At 45.1% G+C, this 21,664-nt stretch overlaps 2 protein-coding genes across 7 annotated transcripts in view; one reads left to right on the forward strand and one right to left on the reverse strand.

Annotated features, from left to right (window-relative positions):
* Positions 1–996: 996 nt before the first annotated feature.
* nes (nestin) lies at positions 997–11,161 on the forward strand. The gene is made up of 4 exons (XM_062538830.1): positions 997–2,365; positions 3,887–4,011; positions 5,271–5,350; positions 6,203–11,161. Exons 1-4 carry the CDS (start codon positions 1,535–1,537, stop codon positions 9,949–9,951), a joined length of 4,785 nt encoding a protein of 1,594 aa, XP_062394814.1. The 5' UTR covers positions 997–1,534; the 3' UTR covers positions 9,952–11,161.
* Positions 11,162–14,425: 3,264 nt separating this feature from the next.
* Positions 14,426–21,664, reverse strand: part of mef2d (myocyte enhancer factor 2d) — a 60,907-nt gene continuing 53,668 nt past the window's right edge. For all 6 annotated transcript variants that reach the window (XM_062538836.1, XM_062538833.1, XM_062538832.1 and 3 more), the window contains one exon: positions 14,426–20,860. In XM_062538836.1, the coding sequence (XP_062394820.1) occupies positions 20,404–20,860 (457 nt within the window). In that variant the 3' untranslated portion in view covers positions 14,426–20,403. The remainder of the gene's footprint in view (positions 20,861–21,664) is intronic.

Here is a 21,664-nt window from a genome sequence, read left to right on the forward strand (position 1 = left end):
GGAAAAAGGTAAATTAATTATTTTGTTCGAGGGGAGGTGGAAAATTAGCTTATTTCCAAAAATGCCGTAATATCCCTTTAATGTTTTGTTAAATGCACAGGAGGGGCAAGGAAAGGTTGCGTGCGTAAAAAGCATACCTCGATGAAAGTGAAAGAGCTATTTCGAAAGTGAATTATTTTTAAATTATTTAAATATTACAATATAACACAGATTAGTCAATGTATGCCCATACCACCATACTTTGAAGTCAGCCGATCACGTACCGTAGACGAAAATGCATTAGGCTACTTTCAATGCATTACTTTCAATGAGGAATTAGGAAAATATGTTTGCTACTCATAATTCATGTGAAGCTCAGTCTTCAGGCCTATGTCATGTAATACTCGCTGAAGTAGTGTTGAGTAGCCTAAGTTGCGGCATTTAACACAGCCCCTCTTGTCTGCAGCTGAGCCTGATAAAAAAAAAATATATATACTGTACATATATAAAAAGTAGATTGGTAGATGATAGTATTAAAACTCAATTATCCGTCAGTCACCTCTAACAATTCTGGATATCCAAACTGATATAGGCCTACTGAATAATGTCCTCGGGACATGTGACCTGACACACAGTAAAGGAGTGGGTAAGTTCATCCTGTAATTCAGGACATTCACCACAAGAGAGAGCAAAAATCACAGGGACACAGACATTACACTCCTCTTTGTGTTTGGTGTTTTATTTTAAAATAAAACCTCATATTTAGTATAATGCTATTATGTTTGTGTTTAATTAGGTCATAGTACATGGTACTATGATTGATACTGTCATGAAGTACAAAGAACATATTTGAATTTGAGTATGATAATAATGATGATTAGGCAGAATCATGAATCCTCAGAAAATAGAAAATAAAAAGTAGTTCAGTGTGCCGGTAAGGTGCTGTTTTACATATTATATTTATTTCTCATGTTGAACTTTTTGTTAAATCCCCATAACAGTCTGCAGTGAACAGTAACTGTGTGAAGATGTACCCCATAAAACAAAGTAAATATGATAAATATGATGTAAACGAAACACAAATAGCAACTTTCTGTAGTACACAACTTGTTTATTGCTTGTATGGCTTGCTTGACAATTTTAATACTGTATATGAAACTGCTCAGAGGGTCTCCCAGCAGCACAGGGAGAGTTAACTCCATGATGACATCACTGCACTACCCACTGCCTCCATCCTGCCCCGCCCATCCACACTCTCCATCTCCATCCCCAGGGTCCCTCCCCCGACCCTCCTCCGCCTACCCCCCCTCCCCACTCCATTGTAGAGAGAAAGGAGTGTCTCAGAATGGGCCACTCTCGCTGGGGCTCTCAACCTCTTGGCATGATCTGACCCCTCTTGCCACTGTCCTGCTGAAAGACAGACTTCACACACTGAGGACGACCGGATAAGAGACCAGAGAGGAAGCAGACTGGTACTCTCTCTCACTCTCTCTCTCTCTCTCTCTCTCTGTTCTCTACATCTCTATACCTCCTGCACCACCTCTGAGCGGCAAACATGGAGATCCCCATCGGCGTCCGCTCCCCTCAGAGCTACACGTGCCTGGGCCAGGAGAAGCACCAGATGCTGGACCTGAACAGGCGCCTGGAGTCCTACCTGGGCCGGGTCCAGTACCTGGAGATGGAGAACCACGTCCTGCGCGAGGAGATCCAGACGCTGAGGAGCGGCCAGGAGCCGCGGGCGCAGCAGCGGAGGGCCCTGGAGGCGGCGCTGCAGGAGGCCAGGGAGGAGCTGCAGCGCGCCTGGACGGAGAAGGACAAGCTGGACGTGCAGATGGGCAACCTGAGCGAGGAGCTGCAGGCGGTGGAGCGCCGGAGGCGGAAGGTGGCGGGCGAGCGCGCCGAGGCCCAGGGCCGCCTGGCCGAGAGTCGGAGGGCGCTGGAGGAGGAGCGGCGGGCGCAGATCTGGCTCCGGGACGCGGCCGCCCGGCTGGAGAACGAGCTGCACTTCCAGACGCAGGTGCACCAGGAGGACGTCTCGGCCGCGGAGGCGTCACTGGCGCAGCCCAGGCCTTCGCAGCTGGCCCCAGCGCACGCCCACGGCAACACCCCGAGCGTGTGCGACCTGGGGCTGGAGTACTCGCAGAAGGCGGCCCAGGCGTGGAGAGAGGCGTCGGAGGCGTACGAGAGGCAGGCCGGGCGGCTGGAGGAGTCCCTGGGCCAGGCCAAGGCCCGTCTGAGCCACATCACACAGGAGAGGAGGGAGAACCAGATGAAGCTCCAGAGCCTCACCAAGGACCTGGAGGCTGCCCGCGCCAAGAAAGACATGCTGGAGAGGAGAGTGACCCATCAGAGTGACAGGCAGAGCCAGGAGATCATTCAGCTCCAGGTAAGGAGGACACGTGTGGCACCTGTCCCAAAAAGCACCCACACCTCCGAAAGGGTACAATAATTTGAGTTTAAAAGTAAACTGTAAAAGATTGCCTGTATGTAAAATCTAGAGTGCAATATCTCAAATAAGTTAATAGTTTGGGGCGTGAATAGGACATTTCAAGACACATAGAAAATAATGGGAGCTTTTTCAGTTGCATAAACTAAGGCTTTAATTAGTGACTTAACTGAATTCTGAAAGTGGATTATGTTCTTGAATGCTGCCTCAAAAGGCCTATTGCTCTGACTCAGACACCATTCTCTCTCACTGATGATGAGTGACCACATGTGTATGCGGTCTGAATATTTACAGGCTTTGGCCAGTTAGAAAAAGAGCCATCAACAATCTAAGTTGTGAGACATTTGACATTTTGCAAAAATAAATTCTCCAAACAAAATGAATTCATTTGAATGATGGGAAAGTTCTGTTATAAACAGGAATATTACAGGAATGATTATTTTAAGAAACCATACTGCATACAATAATAATGACAGGATTTCCTGTCACTGTGCAATGAAATAAGTGATGACTGAGAGCCAGAATTACACGGTGAATTCCTTTTTGGCCAAAAAACATTGCATGACAAAATTGTCAATGCAAATTGAAGTAAACATCCCATACCTAATTAACAGGCATTTGAAGCTTTGCGTTTCTTAATAACGATACATTTGTTTGCTCTTGTTTGCATTGTCATCTTCCAGTTAATTATGTGTTTGTTTGTTGAGTGTATAACACTTGGAATGAAATGCACTTCACTTGGCTAAAGGCTTGAGTGCTCTTCATCACTATAAATAGTAAATACAGTAGCCTGTGTGATCTGCAAACACTACACTATAAGAAATATCCAAATAAAAAATCCAAATCAAAGTGAGAATGTGTGTTTGAAGGCGAGCCACTGATCTACTGAGACCTAACAACTAGCTGCAGCTGGGAAGAGGATAGTCCTCATTCGCTGAGGTCACTTTAGGTCATCGAGGCTCGTGTGGGGGAAGAGGACTACATGGAAAGTCACAGCAGAATCTCACTGAATGACAAAAGAATTCTCACTTCATTTCTACTCAGTCATATTTAACATCTTCACATTTTCCCATTTTCTTCAGTGGCAGTTTAACTCAACAAGTTTTGCTAATTGAAAGTGATGTTATGCCACTGAAACTCTCTGCTGCATGACTCATGACAACTGGCACTGTGATGACCTCTATCTACTGTGAAGCTTTTATCTTCCTTTGAAAAGAGTTGAAAAAAATCACATCAGCCAAATGAAAGGCAGCAGTGCAAATATGACCATGGCATGGCTTTAGAACTGCTCTGAGGTCTGTGGTATAGGTCAAAAAAAGACAGGCATCCTGGGTCTGTCTGAGCAACACTGAATAGCAGAGCTAAATCACTTTCCACTTTCGGTTGGGTCTACATTCATCTGCCTTGTCCGTAGAGAGGTATAACTTTGTATAACTTTGCCATTTGGCCTGTGCGTCTCAGGTCCATGTGGAAGCGCTGGAGGAGGAGAAGACGAGCCTCGGGGCACAGATTGATGACCTCATCATGGAGAGCCGGACCCTGCTGCAGCTGAAGATGTCTTTGGGGCTGGAGGTTGCCACTTACAGGTGCTTTCTTTTTCTCCAAGCAATTCCGCTTTCAATGACGACTTCTTTTTTTTTCACCAGTGTGTCAAAAGAGGCTTTGACTGTGAATTTCATCCCCAAATCAGAAAACCGCCACAAAAGATCCTTAATTCCTCTCAATTATCCTCCTTTTCAGTCACCTGCCCACCACATCGGTTAGGTTTGCCCTTTTACTATTGATGAGCTATTCAAGTCTGCCATGCAAGAGTTTAACTCTGCTCCATGGAGAGGCTGTCAGAAAGATAGATTGGTCTGAGAGATTGAGGGGGGAATGCTGTGAATTGCCGTATAGCGATAGTGGGTCAATACCCTTGAAAGTGAGGGTCTCAGCTTTCAGGCTGAGGGGTAACTTTAGATCAGCACGAGCCTCCGTCTCCCCTCTAGCATTGACCCCTGGTGCCTCCGCACCGCAGCCCACCCCAGCAGCTTGGGAGCTCTGGGAGTCTAGAGTGACTGAGGAGGGCAGGGGGAGGGGGGGGGAGGGGGGGGGGGGGTCGAGTCTCGCCATCCCCACTGCATCCCTGCTATATGGATCAAAAGTGTATCTTTCAGGAACAGGAGATTTCATACTGCTTCAGATGTTTCATCAGCTTTCATCAAACACTGTAGGCCTGTGTTTGTCTGTGTGTTTATGTGTTGGTGTATGGGAATGGGAATTTGTAGGCTGGTATGTTCGCGTCTCTCTCTCTCTCTCTCTCTCTGTGTGTGTGTGTGTGTGTGTGTGTGTGTGTGTGTGTCGGAATGTGCTGAATGAGAACGCAACATCTGTGCAAGACTTATTACTGCTTGCTACCGCTTGGACCAGACTGCATGTGTTGGTATGTGTGTGCAATGTTTGTGTGTGTGTGTGTGTGTGTGTGTGTGTATTTCAGTGAAAGGCCAAGCAGACGGTAGCATGTATTAAAGAAGGCTGTTGCGTCAGCCTGCGTGCTGCAGATGGTCTGACAATGACAAAAGTGTCTGCCTATTTCCATAACAAGAGTGTGCAATCTACCCCTGTTGTCCAAATGCAACAAAAAGCAGGGCCCACCCCTCACCCGCTCTCCAAATGTGCATCTGAATAGATGCTGGACATTTTGCCTCTTGCCAGGGAAATCCCCCTCAGTCGTTATGTCATTGCTGAAATTCAAATTGTTTTCAGAAAAAAAGTTAATTTAATCTCAAGTTTGTAATGTCTCTTAAAGATGACCGCAGACTCCAAAAACTAATGTCTGTCTTGTTTTTTTGTGTCTGTTTTTCAGAACTTTATTGGATGGTGAGAACCAGCGAGTCAATGACCCTTCCAGAAATAAACACGCCATCCAGACAGTCTTCTGCACAGGTATTTTTTTTCTACTCTTTTTTTTTTGTTTGTTTGCTGTTTGCTAAACACACCCGATTTTTTTCCAAAGCACTTAATTGAATCTCTGAAAAAAAAGTGACTCTGCATCCTGCCCCTATTCATTTGAACCACACTGAATAATTTACATCAGACTGGCTCTTTGGAGACCTAGTTTCATAACCTCATTATGGACTAATGGGTTGGGGAGGCATGCATGCTAGCTGCACATTAAACCTTGAAACTCAAGCTGCCCAACTCAGTCCCCAATGATCTGCCGACCAATCCCTCTGCCTGCCAGTAACGTACACTAAAGCTGAGGAAATGATGTAATCAATATGGGCTCCATTACAGCAAGTGCTGGGGCCGGAGGACTGGGTATCCTGATAAGACCTTTGGGAGAGGGGTCCAGAGAGGGTCAGTCTGGCTCATTTCAGAGGAGACATTTGATTGGTTCTGGAGTGGAGGTTATAGTATTATAGATTACTGAGGTTTATCGGGGGCAGGAAACGGGTGGAAATCAGGAGCTTCAGTGCTAGTCAATTACAGGTTAAGGTGCAGAAACCTAACCCACCACTCTAGCTGATGTTATGTCCAGTGCTGGGTTAGCATGTAGTAGCCAGAAGAGTTGTGGGTTAGAGTTCCAGTTACCACCACTGTGCCTGTGATTAAGGCATATCTGAGTTGCACTGGGACAATTTGGCTTTGTAATAAATGACACATGTTGCTTTGGATAAAAATGTCAGCCAAATGAGAAAGTAAGTTTCCATGGGTAAATTCTGAATTTCACACAGTAAAAAAACTAAACAGTTGGTAAGTAATAATTGCTTTAACAATCTTTTGTAATATTTACAGATGGATTCCCGAGTCCTCAGGAGTTGAAGCAGACACTTCCAAAAACTACTTTCTCCAGTCACACAAGCAAACCTTCCACTTCAGTCATGAGATCAAGCCTGCAACCTAAACCCCTGCTGACATCAAGCACACATCTCTCAACCCCAAACTGTATTCGTTCTGCAGCCCTTGACCATTCCCCAGCTGCGCAGGAGGAGCAGGAGTGCAGAGCAGAGGACTGGTCCACGCTTAACACAGCCACCGAGGGGCTAAATGGCAAGGACTCTGTAGATCACTTCAGGCCTGAGGAGGTGTGTGAGGAGGTGAGGTATGCTGCAGCTTTCTCGGCTGCCTCTGCCACACCAAACACCCTTCCCATGGAAGAGTCCTTTGAGAGGGATATGACTGAGGAGACAACTGGGGTTAAAGATCGAGAGGTAGTCTCTGACAGCCTTGTCGCAGATGACAGTATAATGTGTGATGAGATGGTTCACTCTACAATGGCTGTCTATAACAGTGGTGTGCTCCAGGATTTCAGTGCACAGAGAGTGGATATGCACAACACAACACCAGCAACTGAACTGAGCACTGTTGATGCATGTGACACAGAAGGTGAGATGACTGATGACTTCTCTGAGTGGATTCAGTCACAACCTGAGCAGGAACCTCAACTCACATGGGCAGAAAAAGATCCAACAACTAATGTGGAAAGGACCATGAGGGCGGAGAAACAGACAGATGTTTCTGGACCAGAAAGAATGAATACAGCCACAGAGTATGGTGACTTTGATGTGATGGACGACTCAACTGAGCTGATCACTGAAGGTTTTGATCGTGGTGAAACAATAAGCAATGGTTTCACAGATCCAGAGGAGAATAACTGCTTCTTCGACCCAGAAAGAGAGACCAATATGAGTCAGGCTTTGTCAGTAGAGAACATGGCCGATGAAAGTGAACAAATAAATGCATTAGAATGTAAGGCACAGGAAACAAAGAATGTATTTGAAGAAGGCCAAGCTAATGACTTGTTACAGCAAGAGAAAGAAATGCAGGAGGAAAAAGTTGAAGAAGAACTGAGGAGTTTTGAGGATGAGAAAGATACAATGTTTACTGACAGCAAAATAATGGAAGGAGACATGGAAGAGAAATGTAGAGATACAGAACAATACCAGCCAACAGAAAGAGGCTTTGAAGAGGATGTAGTTTCTATCCCACATCACAACTTCACCATGGATTCTGAAGTAGATCCACTGCTCACACATGATGAGCAGGAGCAAACCAGCCACAGTGAAGAGCACCCAGATCTACATGATGGCTGTCATGAGAGAGAGGAGGTGGAGAAGGAGGAGGACTTCAGTGAGAGAGAGAACGTTGAGGAGAAGGAGGACTGCAGTGAGAAAGAGGACGTTGAGGAGAAGGAGGACTTCAGTGAGAAAGAGGAGGTGGAGGAGGAGAAGGACTTCAGTGAGAAAGAGGAGGTGGAGGAGGAGAAGGACTTCAGTGAGAGAGAGGAGGTGGAGGAGGAGAAGGACTTCAGTGAGAGAGGGGAGAAAGATGGTGAGGAACTAGACGACTCTCCAAATGTGTCCATGTCATGGAAGACAGACCCAGGAGAGTTGGACAGTTACGCTCTGGACAACACGCTCGCCGACACTCGACCCCTCATCCGGTACAAAAGCGATGACACAGACGTGAACACCCAGGCCTCCCACATGGGTGTGAGTGACTCCAGCGACAGCGAAGATGAGCGCCAGGCAGGGGCTGAATACCGGGGGGTCACCAAGTCCAAAAGGTTTGACACCATGGAGGACTTGTCTGAGGAGCCAGAGGGAGAGGTCATGGGTGAGGTGGGGATCAATGAGCCCCCTCCTGCGACCAATGCTCTCTCAGAAAACCACTACATGGCTCTCCAAGAAGAATATGGCGATGCTAACTACGATAGCACGATTGTTGCCCCAATTATGAAGCTGGATGAGGAGAAGACTGAAATGGGAGAGGATCATTCGAGGGGTGATGTCATCGAGGCAGATGAAGCACTACAAAACTTTGAGGTCACAGGGAGGGAGGACGAGGAGAAACAGGAGGAGATAGACTTGATGCACAAGGAGCAGGCTGAGGACACCCAAGCAAACACTTTACCTGAGGACTTCCCAGAAGACACTATGGAGAGATTGCTTGACATGCAGCCTCAAACTGAACAGTTTTTAAAGGAAGAAGTTGTCATTGAGACTTTTAGTCAGGGAGAGACAACTGATGACCTGCCAAAACCTGAAGACCCCATAACACAGTCCTCTGCCTTTGTTGAGCCACTTGCACTAACTGAAAATATATTTTGTACATCACATGAAGCAGCAGCATTTTCAACTAAACCCTCAGAGGACATATTTACAGAAGAGATCACTGAGAGCCTGGTTGACATTCCTTCTGAAACTGAACAGTTTTTAAAGAAAGATATTGTAACTGAGACTGTTAGTCAGGCAGAGACAGCTGACCTACCAAAACCCGAAGACCCCAAAACACAGTCCTCTGCCTTTGTTGAGCCTTTTGCACTAACTGGAAACACATTTTGTACATCACATGAGGCAGCAGAATTTGAAACCAAACCCTCAGAGGGCAGTTTTACAGAAAAGACTATGGAAAGTCTGGTTGACATGCTCCCTCAAACTGAACAGTTTTTAAAGGAAGAAGTTGTCACTGAGATTGTTAGTCAGGGAGAGACAACTGATGACCTGCCAACACATTCTTCTCCTTATTTTGAGCCACTTGCACTAACTCAAAATATCTTTGGTGCATTACATGATGCAGGAGAATTTGAAACCAAACCCTCAGAGGGCAGATTTACAGAGAAAGGACCCATTTACAACAGCATGGACAAAACAGATGAGGAGCATTGTCAGGAACTCTCTATGCTGACTCATGCGGATGCCACCAACAATCTCTCCCTGAGCAGTGAGCCTGCCAGCAGGCTGGGAAGCCAGCCTCAAGCTACCCACTCTGATGTTGATGATGATGATGAAGAAAAAGAAGACGAATCCCACTCCTCAGAGGAAGAGTCGCCTAATGCCAGCCAATGCCCGTCTCCTGGTGCCTTTGCTAAGCCACCCAAGGCAGATCTGACACTTGAAGAAGCCTCTGGAAATCTCTCTGGAGCCCCATTTGAAGCATTTGGTGATGATTCACTCGGAGTCCCTGAGTGTTTCACAGAGCAAGGCCATCCCCATGAGGATGAGTGGGAGGTTTTGAACATTTCCTCCAAAAGCCAAGGCGCAGACAACCCAACAGAATCTGAATCCTTCAATCCCTTGGAAGAAAATGACTCCCCATTCGCAGGTGCCTACTCCAAGCAAACGGCTGAGTGTGTCAACATCTTTCAAAACGGCAAAGTAGACGAACCACCTAAAAGCAACGGGAAAGACAACCTCCACAGTTTCTTCAGCACCAACATGGAGGAAGACTTCTGGGGCTCCACTCAACAGATGTCGGCCCCCTTTGACCCAGAGGATGCTAAGCAGGAACAACATCACAGTGTCACCTTTCAAACCAGTCAGCACCTGAGGTTCGAGGAGGCCTGGGGATCTCCCAAGGACCATCAAGATGTCGATGAGAGTGCTGAGAAGTCCACGCTCTTGTCTTCAATGCCATTATTCGGGATGGAGGAAGGACATTCCCAGATTAAGGCCGTGCTGGGAAGAGGGGGAGAGCAGGTTGCAGCCACCCAGTCAGACGACTCGGTTGATGAAGGCGACTCATGGTCTTCTGGGGAGGAGTAGAATGATGGGACTCTAACAGTTTAATTGAGACCAATTATGTTCATTATTATAATAATTAAAAGATACCACTAAAGTAAAAACACATAAAGGCTATTCTGTGTTTGATGTTCTGATATGAATTTAAAGGTGTTTAAATAAATAAATAAATAAATAAAAATGCAATAGTACCTGAAGGAAGACCAAAGCCACCAAGCAGTGTAATCTACAACTGTTTGTCTCTCAAGAGTTCTTAACACACCATGACACTTTCTACATCCCTGTTTTGAAAGGGAAGGCAGCAACTCGCTAAATAGAGAGCTGTCTCACTGGACATGATTAACGATTGAATGCATCTTTAATAATGATTGTAGCTTTGCAGAATCTTTGGTTAACACTACAGTATAACATTAGCAAAAGCCAGCATGTTAGACAGCAAAGGTCCTTCTCAAGCTTTCTCAAACGTCTCTAGTTAAACTAAACTAGCTTACAGAAGCTAGCAGGCTAACGGTAGAGAGTACTTTGACAGGTGGCACATACAGACCAGCTGCTATTAATGGTTACAACAATGGTATAATCAGATAGTACAATTTTACAAATTGCACATCATCAGATTCAGCAGCCATTTCCGGTGTAATTCGTCATCGCACTTGCTGCCTCATTCCCCAGTAAAAGGCGGCCGGTTTTTACCATTTTGAAGAGAGCCTACATGACCAAGACTTTAATCACAAGCATGAGTTTTGTCATTGGAATCTGTTGATACCACAGTGTGGTTTTACTTGTCCAATATTGTACAAAAGACCCATTAAATTAAAACCACAAGTCTTCTTTCAGAATTGAAACTTGAACACTGACATGTAACTACTGTAAATGCAATGAACAATGAGGTATTTTGTTGTAATCCAAAAAAACACCACACATAGTAGTAGAGCCAGTGTGACACACAAGGAGTGCATACAGTAGGCTACATGACTGATGTAATGTCTTCACTGCATCATAGGAAACACAATGAGTCACCCCTGAACGCAGTTTCTTCACACTACTAAATTCCCAATTAGAGCCATACCGGGTTAATGCAAACAAAGATATATTTAGCCACTTATCTATGTGTATTTTCTGTATTATTATGACTAATTTCCAAACATATTGGCACATTTCATTGCTGTTCTGCTGCCACCAGCTGTTATGATTAATTATTTGAAATGAACTATCTGGATAATAAAATAATTGGCACAGATGCTATGGAGTACTGTGATTAACTATGAAGTGGTGGGTTTGTGATGAAAAAGCCAGAGTTGTGGAATTTCAAAAAGAAAAGACAAAAGAAACATGAGGACTGACAGCTATATTAATACGGGCCTACTCCGAAATCAGAGAAGTACAAGACACAAATGGAGGAAAACAGTAAACTTGAGGCAATAAATATTGAGGCAAATAAACTGAGCAGTCAATTTTCAATAGACAGTGAATATGAGAAACAGAGAAATCAGTGTATCAGAAAAATCAGTGACAAACAGAAAAAAAAAGTTCAAATGCAGTCCATGGAGCACCTACAGGAAGACTTTGATTTTGAAGTGCTGTTAGCTTAGCGCAGACAGTCTGAGGCTGTGTGGGAGGCCTGTGTCAGAGCTGGCACAGCTCCAACAGTGAGCCCCCCCACAGATGCTTACTTAACAACACAGAACGTACACCCTCGAGGAGAGAGCAGGAGATGAGAGAATAATAGAGGTGGAGATGGAGAGTGATGAGGAGAGGAATGGCTCCGAGAGAGCAGCAATTGCTCTTTAGAGATAAATATTGAGTTTTCTGTTAGATTTGAGGGGGTTTAAGAGAGAAAGAAAGATAGCGAGAGAGAGAGAGAGAGAGAGAGAGAGAGAGAGAGAGAGAGAGCACATACGATGGGATGGAGTAGAGAAAAACACAACCAGGAATACAGATGATGATTTCAACTCCTTTCATTCCCCTCACTTCCCTTTCCTTCCTTTATCTCGGCTTGTGTGAATGTCATGAACAATGGCAGCCATTATAAAGCAGCTCTATCCCAAATCCCTCTTGCACACACTCAATGGCTGGTGGTGGTGTGTCATGCTTGCAGCAGCTAGTGCAACAACAGCAGGCCATTTAAGAGCCCATTCAATCGGGGGGGGGGGGGGGGGGGGGCTCTAATGGAATTAGCTTAGCCTGCTTCTTGTCCACAGACGCCTCTGTGCTTATTAAGTTTCTCTAACCCCCACCCCTAAATAAAAGTGTCCTTGTTGTCTGGATTGCCAAGACTACCACTCAGAATTACGTGTCCCCGAATTTGGTTTTGCGATAACATTGCAGTCAGTTGCAGCAGAGGCACTGGTTTAAAATAGTCCCAAAGGCTTTCTAGTCATGATTTACAGCGTGTTCCGACCTCTCCCCGCTGCCACACACAACAAAGCCTGGTCTTGTGATGCCTTGCCCCTGAGAGCACCTGTTATCTCGGGGGAATAGAGTCACTTCCCCTGTTGGCCTGCCAATGACGAATGACCAGGCGCGCTCCTATAACTGATGCAAGGGACCGCAACAACCCTGGTCACTACATGCAGCCAATCTGGCTGTGACTAGAAAGGGGGCCATTTCAAGCCTCGCAGGACCATGACAAGGCACAAAGGGGCCTGAGGTCTGGGCCTGGGGGTAGGGATGACCACCACACCTCCCCCAAAAGCCATCTGCCTCCATTATCCCCCCGCTCACTGATTTACTCCTCGTGTCGGTACACTGAGTGATTGAACGGAGCTAAAAATCTTTAGGCAGGCTGAGGACTCCACCGTACATCCGTTAGTCATCATCCATCACTTTTATGCAATTTATGCCATTCAACATTACTATTTTATTGCCGCTGTTACATCTTTGTTTATTTGATCTGACGTGAATATTGATGGGATGAAATTCCCTAGAGCACGAGAAGACACCAGCAGCTACTGAGATGTAGCCCTTATAGTGTGTTATTGAGACTGATCAAGGGTCAGTGTTAAAATGGAAACTACACTATCCAATCTTTCATGGGCAGGAATAATGAAAAGCTTGTGCTGAGAGGTTCCCACTACTACTGGTATTACTGTAGAAATTGTCTTTGCATTTCTATTAACAATTACAACATTTCATTTTTGACAACTGCCACTGTCGGTCACAGTGCTGGGCAAGGTTAATTAGTTGTTAACTGCATCATCATTATTTAATCTGTCAGCAACACACACACAAATAGCAAACAACTTTTTGAATGTGTTAAATAATGAAGATTACAGCACCTTACAGAGCAATGAGAGAAGTGTACTTGTGTGTGTGTACTATAGTCTCTGGGCAGAACAGGGATAGACAATGACTCAGATATCCTGTAACTCACAGTTGAGGCCAACAAATGACAGGATATCCCGAAGCAGTTGAGCTCAACTGCTGGCTGGAATGTTGACGCAGTTGTCCAGCCAAGATATGGCACCATCACATTCTGAATAGAAAAGCTGCGGATGGTATAAGACATATGGCAATCCAGCTTTTGTTCCCTCATTATTTAGCGGTTAGCTCTGCTACTTTCTATTGGGTATGGATAGATTCCAAAAAGTATAAGTCAGTGAACTGAAGTGAGGATGCAGAAAGGGAAAAGCCCAAGGCACTTGAGGTGTGGAGGACGCATTTAAGCCAACCGTCTGTGGGGGACAGAGCAGCTGACCCTCACAGCTGATAGTGAGGTCAGACATCTGCTCAGGACAATGTCTCCCATAGCCATGTGCAAACAGCAGAAACACACATACATATACACATATAAATCTCTCTCTCTCTCTCTCTGTCTCACATACATACACACAAACACACACACACACACACACACATACACACACACACAAGAGAGAAGGGGCAGGGGTATAGTCAATAAATCATTATATTTCAATCATTAGAATTGACTCACTCAAGCGTCAGCTGGTGGAGGGCAACTCAGAACAAAAGTGATTGATTCACATTTTGCATATATTTAAAGTTGGGTAGGCCTAGATGGAAAGATAATGGGTAAAATACACACTATTGGTAATGCATGCTGTTGTGAGTCTTTAGGATAGTTGCAAGCACATAGTAACATTATGTGGCAGAACATAATAGATGAAATGTTTTTTAAGCCACTGGTTTGATACTCTCCAAATTCCTATGTATTTGGGCTCTACACAAACAAGAACGGTATTGCCACAAAGCCATAAATAAGCTCCATCTCTGCATGGCCTGTCTGTGGACTGCCATCTAGTGGTCTACACACTACAGTGCATCTGAAGTGAGGACTCCAGAAGACCCAGAACCCAAGAAAGAAAACGTAGTCCTTCGGACTTGTAATACTTTGGACATCTTAACCACTTCCTTTAGAATCAGCAAGTTTTTAAATAACCAAATACCAGAGTACCTTTATGGGGAGATAAATGTGTTCATCTTTTAAAAAAAAAAAGATTGAGAAAAGTAAACAAATAAATCAACAACAAAACAGAGGCCATCTTTGTAGGTCAACTTGACTATTTAATATATAAAATACGGTAGAACATACGCAAAAGGGGAAGGGAATAAAGGACAAATGGATACTTTGGTACAATAACAAACACTTTTTTTGTAAAAGCAGTATAGAATTTGTAATAACATATCAGTGCATACTTTGTTTATGAAAATATACACAAATTGTATATCATTCTCCGAAAACAACAGATTTTTTATACAACAAAACTCAAAAGCAGACTAGCCTAACACAATATATTAGCTATAATTTTCTTTTCAACTTTTTTCTTCAATTTCTATCCTAGGTTTGTGTGGTGTATATTCTTATTGATATTACATTTTCAGTTTATTTTGTATAACATGAATCATTCTTTGCTTGTTTTACGCCCATGCATCGACATCTTTGTGTCTGGTCTGAAATAAATTAAATGTGTCTTTGTACCAACTTACCTATGTGTTTTTATTTTACATTTGACTAGAAATTGCAGCATTGAACTGGTCATTATATTCAACTTCGCTTTGACCACTTCCCTCAATTACCAATAAGTACTAATATTACTACAATTGTTTTTGTTTTCTTTAATAAATCGTGCAATATTAGTAACACCCCTTTGAAGAAAAAAGAAAAAACAAAACAAATGAAAACAAAAATATATTTATATAATATTTATATATAATAAAATAAAATCAAATTCAAATTCAAATAAAATAGGATGCCTAACCTACACAAAACCGCAGAAAATAAAAATTGCCTCTCTAAAATTAGCATTATTATTACCATCTGTGACGATAACAATAATGGTAATGATAATTATCATAACAACAATTATAATAAAAACAGACAATAGAACTGTCACCAGCACAAATTAACACTAGAAAATGAGTGAGATTCTCTAAACATCATCATACATGGGGAATATGGGGGGTGGGGGGCGCAAGTTAACTATTTACTTGACGATTGTCTTTCATTTTGATTACTATGACTCCTACTGTAATTCTGAGATCCATGTCAGACGTTTTATACATCATTACATATGCCAGAACAAGCAACCAGGTACATCAAGGCTTCGCTAAAGCCTACAGATCCACAAATCTGCTTCACTTGTAGAAAACGGGACATCTTTTTTTCATGGTTTCATGGCTTGTAGCCTTTAAGCAGGAAACCCATCCAGGAACCAACCCTCCCTCTCTATTTTGTTCAAAGCTCAGGATACAACAGTCTTTTAGTCAAAGGGTGCTCCAAACATACCAGAGTGATCACTATGAGGACTCTCCCTACCCAGTTGTCCATGGCCGAGTCCTGCCCCCCAACTCACACACTTTCCAGATCACTTGTTTCTATGCAGATGGGAAATCAGACACACAAACACACACTGTGGGGCCATCTTGGATGAAAAGAGCAATGGCCACACTCCTGCAGGGCTCCCTAAGTGTCTTTCTCTCACTGCCAGACTTCACCTGGGAACCACTGGTAGATGTGGCACAAGGTTATTCTTCATAACCTATTGCAGACACCCTCGCTCTCTCTCTGTGTCTATATTATGTATATAATTCTCGGAAGCCATCCTCTCCAATAAAAATGGTGGGAAATGGGGAGGATCTCTAAGACGCGGTGGCCCTCCCGTACGGCACGCGTCGAGATTTTAAGGCTTTTGCTCCGAGCTGGCTCAGGTGGTCAAATGGGATTGGGACACACAGAGGTCTTTGGAGGGATTACTGAGGAACGTCCTACTGCTCTAACGAGAGAAGAAAAAAAAGGGGGCGAGATGTTTGGAGGCGGCGTTGAGAGGCAGTGAGAGGGCCAAGCCACGAGCATGGGAGATCACCGGGGGGTTCTGGCAGGCGCAGAAAAGAACAAGGCTCGGCATCTCGTTCATCGTTCGCGAATGGATGGATATGCATGGATGTTGAAGAAGCAAGAAAACAAGCTAACAAAACAAACAAACAAACAAACAAACAAAAAAAAGAAATCCACAAGCGTCTGGAAGAGCACAGGTCACAAACAGATCCGAAGAGAGTGCACAGACAGACAAGTCCATTTCCAGCCAAAAGGATATTTGAACAAGAGAGAGAGAGAGAGAGAAAAATAAAACCATATACAAAAAGAGAAACTGGTTGCCAAAACGCGAGGCAGCTCCGTTACTAGGTCTCGGCCCACGAGACCCCACTTCCAAAGCGATCCCCTGGGGCTCAATACAGCCCGCATGAAGCTGTCCAAAAATGACCTTTCTCTGCATCTCTCAGACCTGTAGACCCCTCTAGAGGTCTCTCAGGCACATGATTATGGCCATTAACGATACAGTGGGACATTCGGACCTGTCTGGCCATTGAAGCCTAATGAACAACCCCAAGGTGTCTGAGCCATGGTCACCACCATCTTTAAATATCCTTCATCCATAAGTTCACTCAGAGAATATACAAATGCACCATAAAACAATTTGTGTACATCTTTTAAATAATCATTAGACATAATATATAGATTTTTTTTCTGTTCAGAATTGCACACTTGCAACACGTGTCAAGTAAGTCTAATCTAGATAAGTACAAGGTTCAAATTTACAAAGGTGACTTGCTATGTTTTTTTTTTTGTTTCTTTTTTCCACTTTTTTTCCAAAACGGCAATCCTCTGCTAACAAGATGACAAGTGCAATACAGGCTTGAATGCGTGAAGATGGATTCTCCTTCCCTGAAGTCAACGGCATGGGTACAAAAAATGGACTAGGCTGAAGGATGTTTTTAGCAGTAGAAAGAAAAAAAACAACAACAATCTCAATCAGTTAATAAAAAAAGCACTCAGTCGCCTAAAACAGGGTGTGGACCGCTAAAAGTCAGGTGCCTTAGCACGTGCAAAGCCTACAGCCCAGCTGGTATAACCCAATGAAGCATGAAGCTCACCATGGGGGTCTGTGTAGGTCTTTCTATATATGCATGTGTGTGTATGTGAGGGGGTGGCACTGCCTTGGAGAAACATACTGCAACACCAAGAGAGCAGAGGTCAAAGGTGAACTACGAAACGAGGAGTGGCAAGTGTGTTTGAGGGGGTGTGGATTTGGACTAAAGGGGGGTAAAAGCTAAGGGTTTTGCATGGGCCATGGAAAGAGGTCTCTCAGGTTGGCAGAGGGAGGAGGAGGAGGTAGGAGGGAAGTGTGAATGGCCCTACCATTTCTACGGTAGACACACCTGGCTTGGGGTGGTGTTGGTTGGGGTAGATTCTAAAGTGCGCTGCTCTCTATCAGAATAATAACAATATCAATAAATCGTAGAAAAAACACCCGAAACAGTCCAACACACGACACGCAAGGAGAGAGAGAGAGAGAGAGAAAAAAAGAAAGATTCCCGGCTCTGTCCCTTTCTGCCCTCATTAACACTCTTTGCTTGCCACAGGTCCCATCTTATGTACATAGAAGCGATAGAGTCCTGTTCTGCTGCTGAAGTGCTGCGGTCACTCAGTAACGACTCGCGAGTGCACAGCGCAGGCCGTGCACACTTCCTGTCCTTTGGCCACTTCTGCAGTGTCAATTTGGGTTTTTTTCTTGACCAATCCCATGCACAAGATCCAAACTCAGAGAAAGAGGGAAGGAAAGCAAGCAGGCAGTTGCCTTGGTGTCTAACCAGATGCCAGTGAGAGGTGACCCTCTGCTGCTCACCCCTGGAGAATCTCATCTATGCTGTGCGCAGACACACTCAGAAGCAATACTGAAATCAAACGCCGTTATGTACATGGGTTCTTCTTTTCGGGTCTCTTCCTCGGCCATTCACCGAGCCTTAAGATGACTCAAGGTGCTTTTATACATCTATCTGGCTTCTTTAAAAAAAAAAATTAAAAAAAAAACACAAAGAATACTTATTTGATTTTTTCTTTTAAAAAAGAATTAAATCTTGAATTAAAAAGACTGTCCATCAAATAGTATTAAATATCAACGTTTGTGTCAGGCTGCTACTAGCGTAAACCAGTGGGGAGTGAGGATAACATCGTCATTCAGGATCTTTTGCATCTTTCTGAACAATTAAAAAGCGCACCCTGCCACTAGTGATTTGTGTGAGTATGTATATGTGTGTGTGCTTGTATGTGTGTTTGTGTTTCAATGTCCACACTCTCTGTTCAACCAGGGCTACATTTTCACTAAATGACACATTAACTCTATAAAACTGTGGAAACCGAAAATGCCATTTCTTTCTTGGTAAATACAAGCAAATAAAAATCACTCCCCCCAAACACACAAGGGAGCACACACACACACACACACACACACACACACACACACACACCAAACAGGATAGGGTGCCGATCACAAAACAAAAGTCATTATAGATCATTTTAAAAAACGCAAAACAACATTCAAAAGAGAAGGAGAAAAAGAGAGAGAGAAAAAACAAAAATGAGATCAAAATAAATATTTGGCTGAGGTTCATTTACCTAAAGACCAAGTGTCAATTCCATCCAGCTGAAAGCTGCAGCATTTTATAGTCAGACACTCAGGAAACACACATGCAAGTGCGTGGGTGCACACACACACACACACACACACACACACACACACACACACACACACGCACGCACGCCGCAGCCTCGGTGGCTAGCAACGCTCTGTCGGTTCTTCAGCTCGGGGTCTAGCTCCCACAGTTCATGGCGTGTGGCGTCTCCGTGGTTACAGAATCGGTTCGGTTCTGTCGTGCGGGCTTCCTTCAGCCCATTCCCTGATAGAGGACTCCTCTACCTCACACAAGGTAGACTCTAGGTGATGATGGAACAGCCTTTCTTTTCTTTTTCTTTTTTTTTTCGCAAGCTGCCAAACAAACTAACACACAAACAAAGTCCCATAACTTTGAAGCCAAATTTCTGGCTTTTTCTTTTTTTTTTTTCTTTTTTAAAAGGATCCTGAAATTTCACAGAAGAGTCTGTTCTGTGGATGTGGGCTCCTCAAGCACTACTCAATGTAGTCCTGAAAAACATGGCGGATGGGGAGACAGCAACAAAGTCAAAGTCATATCCTGCCAAGAGAAAAGGTCACGGAGAGAGCGAATGTCACCGATCCCCCTCCAAACACTCTCAGTGAGCTGCAGCAGGCAAAACACAACACTAAAGAATCAGCTTCTTTTGTTGTGTCCTTGCTTCCATTTGCTGTTTTTTGTCTTTTGTGTTTTTTTGTTTGTTTTGTTTGTTTTGTTTTGCTTTGTTTCTCACAACAGAACAGAACAGAACAGAACAGAACAGTCAGATTCAAGACCAAGATTACCAATTCACTGCAAAGAAGAAGTCATCAGGACCTTTGAAGTACAAGCTGTACAGAAGCCAGTGCAGTGCCCTCGGTTTCCCATGCACCTCCCTACAGTTACCCTAGACCCATTCCAAACACAACAAATAGAAGCCAAGTTACAGAACAAAACCAAAATCACTAATTCTCCCCAAATCACTTGTAGGTCACTCAACAGCCTATACTGACATGTATATATATAATTTTTTAATATAATGTATATATATAGATATCTCCCTGGTTTGGCGACTGTCCGCGACGGGCTCTGTATGTATATGAACTGTATACATTATGTGCATACATCAATGCATATATGTATTTGTGTGAGCTAGAGACAGAGAGAGTGCGAGTGTATGTGTGTGTGTCTGTCGCATGCACGGGCATGCATGGGTGTTTCAGTGTGACCACGAAGGGTAAACTTGAGTTGAGAGGGTGATGTCAGAGTGCTCGGTATGTCCCGAAAGGAGTTCAGCTGTGTGTTCATGTGTGTGTGTGTGTGTGGGGGGGGGGGGACTAGGGGGTTGACAAAGGGCAGTGCCTTTTGTGGTGGTGTGAGTGATCAAGTGACTGCATGGGTGTGATCTAATGATGCTTCTATGTCTGAGTGTGTGTCTGGGCACGCATGCGTGCATGGGGAGGAGGGCGAGTAAGTGTGTGTGTGTGTCTGTGTGTGTGTGTGTGTGAGTGAGAGGGTGTGTGAGCTGAGCAGGACTGGGCGACTGATGATTTATGTGACCCAGGTGTCCAGTCTCATGCGCTTGACGTTGGCCCCCTGCTCCGACTGGTCGGCGGACCCCGCCGCTCCCTGCGCCTCGCCCGAGGGCCTCAGGAGCCCCATGGTGGTGGCGAAGTCCGGGGGCCTGGGCTGGCCCCCGTCGTCGCGGTCGCTGCCCTCGTACGAGCTGCCGTTGCTGCTCAGGCTGTCGACGGGCGAGCGGCCGGTGGGCTCCAGGCGCAGGGCGCCGGGGTACTGACCCAGGCCGCCCACCGCGCCCCCGCCCGTCCCCGCCACCGCTGCTGCCGCCGCCGCCGCCGCGGCCGCCGCCAGGCCCTGGCCGCCCACGGAGGACAGGGACGAGGGCGTGCTGCGGTCCCGGTTGGGGGACACCGGCTCCGACTTGATGCTCACGTTGGGGTTAGTGTTGACGGTCAGCGTGGCGCCCTGAGGGATGGCGCCCACGTTCCTGCAGAGGGCAGAGGCAGACACAGGCAGACAGTCAGCGCCAGTCTGGCACGTGGACAGGTAACAGCTTTAGACAAATAAAGGACAAAAAGGGAACGAGAGAAAGAGAGAGAGAGAGAGAGAGAGAGAGAGAGAGAGAGAGAGACACTATTAGAGATAGAGAGAGAGAGAGAGAGAGAGAGAGAGAGATAGGGAGAGAGAGAAAAGGCTTACAATGAAGACAACAGGCCATGGAAACAGGTTAACAGCATTTCAGACGACACACTGACAGTGATGGAGTAAACAACGAGTATTATGTGGCTGCAGGGCCGCGCAGACTCGGGCCCACACACACAACTGAAAGGCTCGTACGTTGGCAGTCAGTCCGTCTCGGGACTCAGGGGGAAACGAGGAAAAGAAAAACCAACAACCAACACAAAGAAAACAAGCTGACGACGACAAGTCAACAACAGCAACGCGAGAGCGTCACCGCAAGACTGAGAAACATGATGCTCTCCCGTCCAAAGACACACGGAGTGAGGTAACACACACACGCGCGCGCGCGCACACACACGCGCGCACACACACACACACAAACACACACACACACAAAACACGTGACTTGAATGTGAGGCCACACAAAAGCACGCTGTCCAGAAGCCATGCAGTCTGGTCCCCGTCTCCTCGCTCGCGCACACTCTGGGGCCAACATGCTCTACGTCTAAACACAAACACCTGCCTTCCTCCTCGAAACAAAAGAAAAACAAGTCGCCTTCCTTTCTTGTCTGACTATAGCTTTTTTTCTTTTCCATGAGCCACATGCATG

This window comes from Sardina pilchardus, chromosome 6 (assembly GCF_963854185.1).
Source record: "Sardina pilchardus chromosome 6, fSarPil1.1, whole genome shotgun sequence".
NCBI classification, from domain to species: domain Eukaryota; kingdom Metazoa; phylum Chordata; class Actinopteri; order Clupeiformes; family Clupeidae; genus Sardina; species Sardina pilchardus.

Excerpts from the sequence above, each read along its gene's own strand:
- nes (XM_062538830.1), top strand. The coding sequence starts at position 1,535 with ATGGAGATCCCCATCGGCGTCCGCTCCCCTCAGAGCTACACGTGCCTG. Across the intron at positions 2,366-3,886 it reads AGGAGATCATTCAGCTCCAG|GTCCATGTGGAAGCGCTGGA; the intron begins GTAAGGAGGACA and ends TGTGCGTCTCAG. Across the intron at positions 5,351-6,202 it reads CCAGACAGTCTTCTGCACAG|ATGGATTCCCGAGTCCTCAG; the intron begins GTATTTTTTTTC and ends TAATATTTACAG.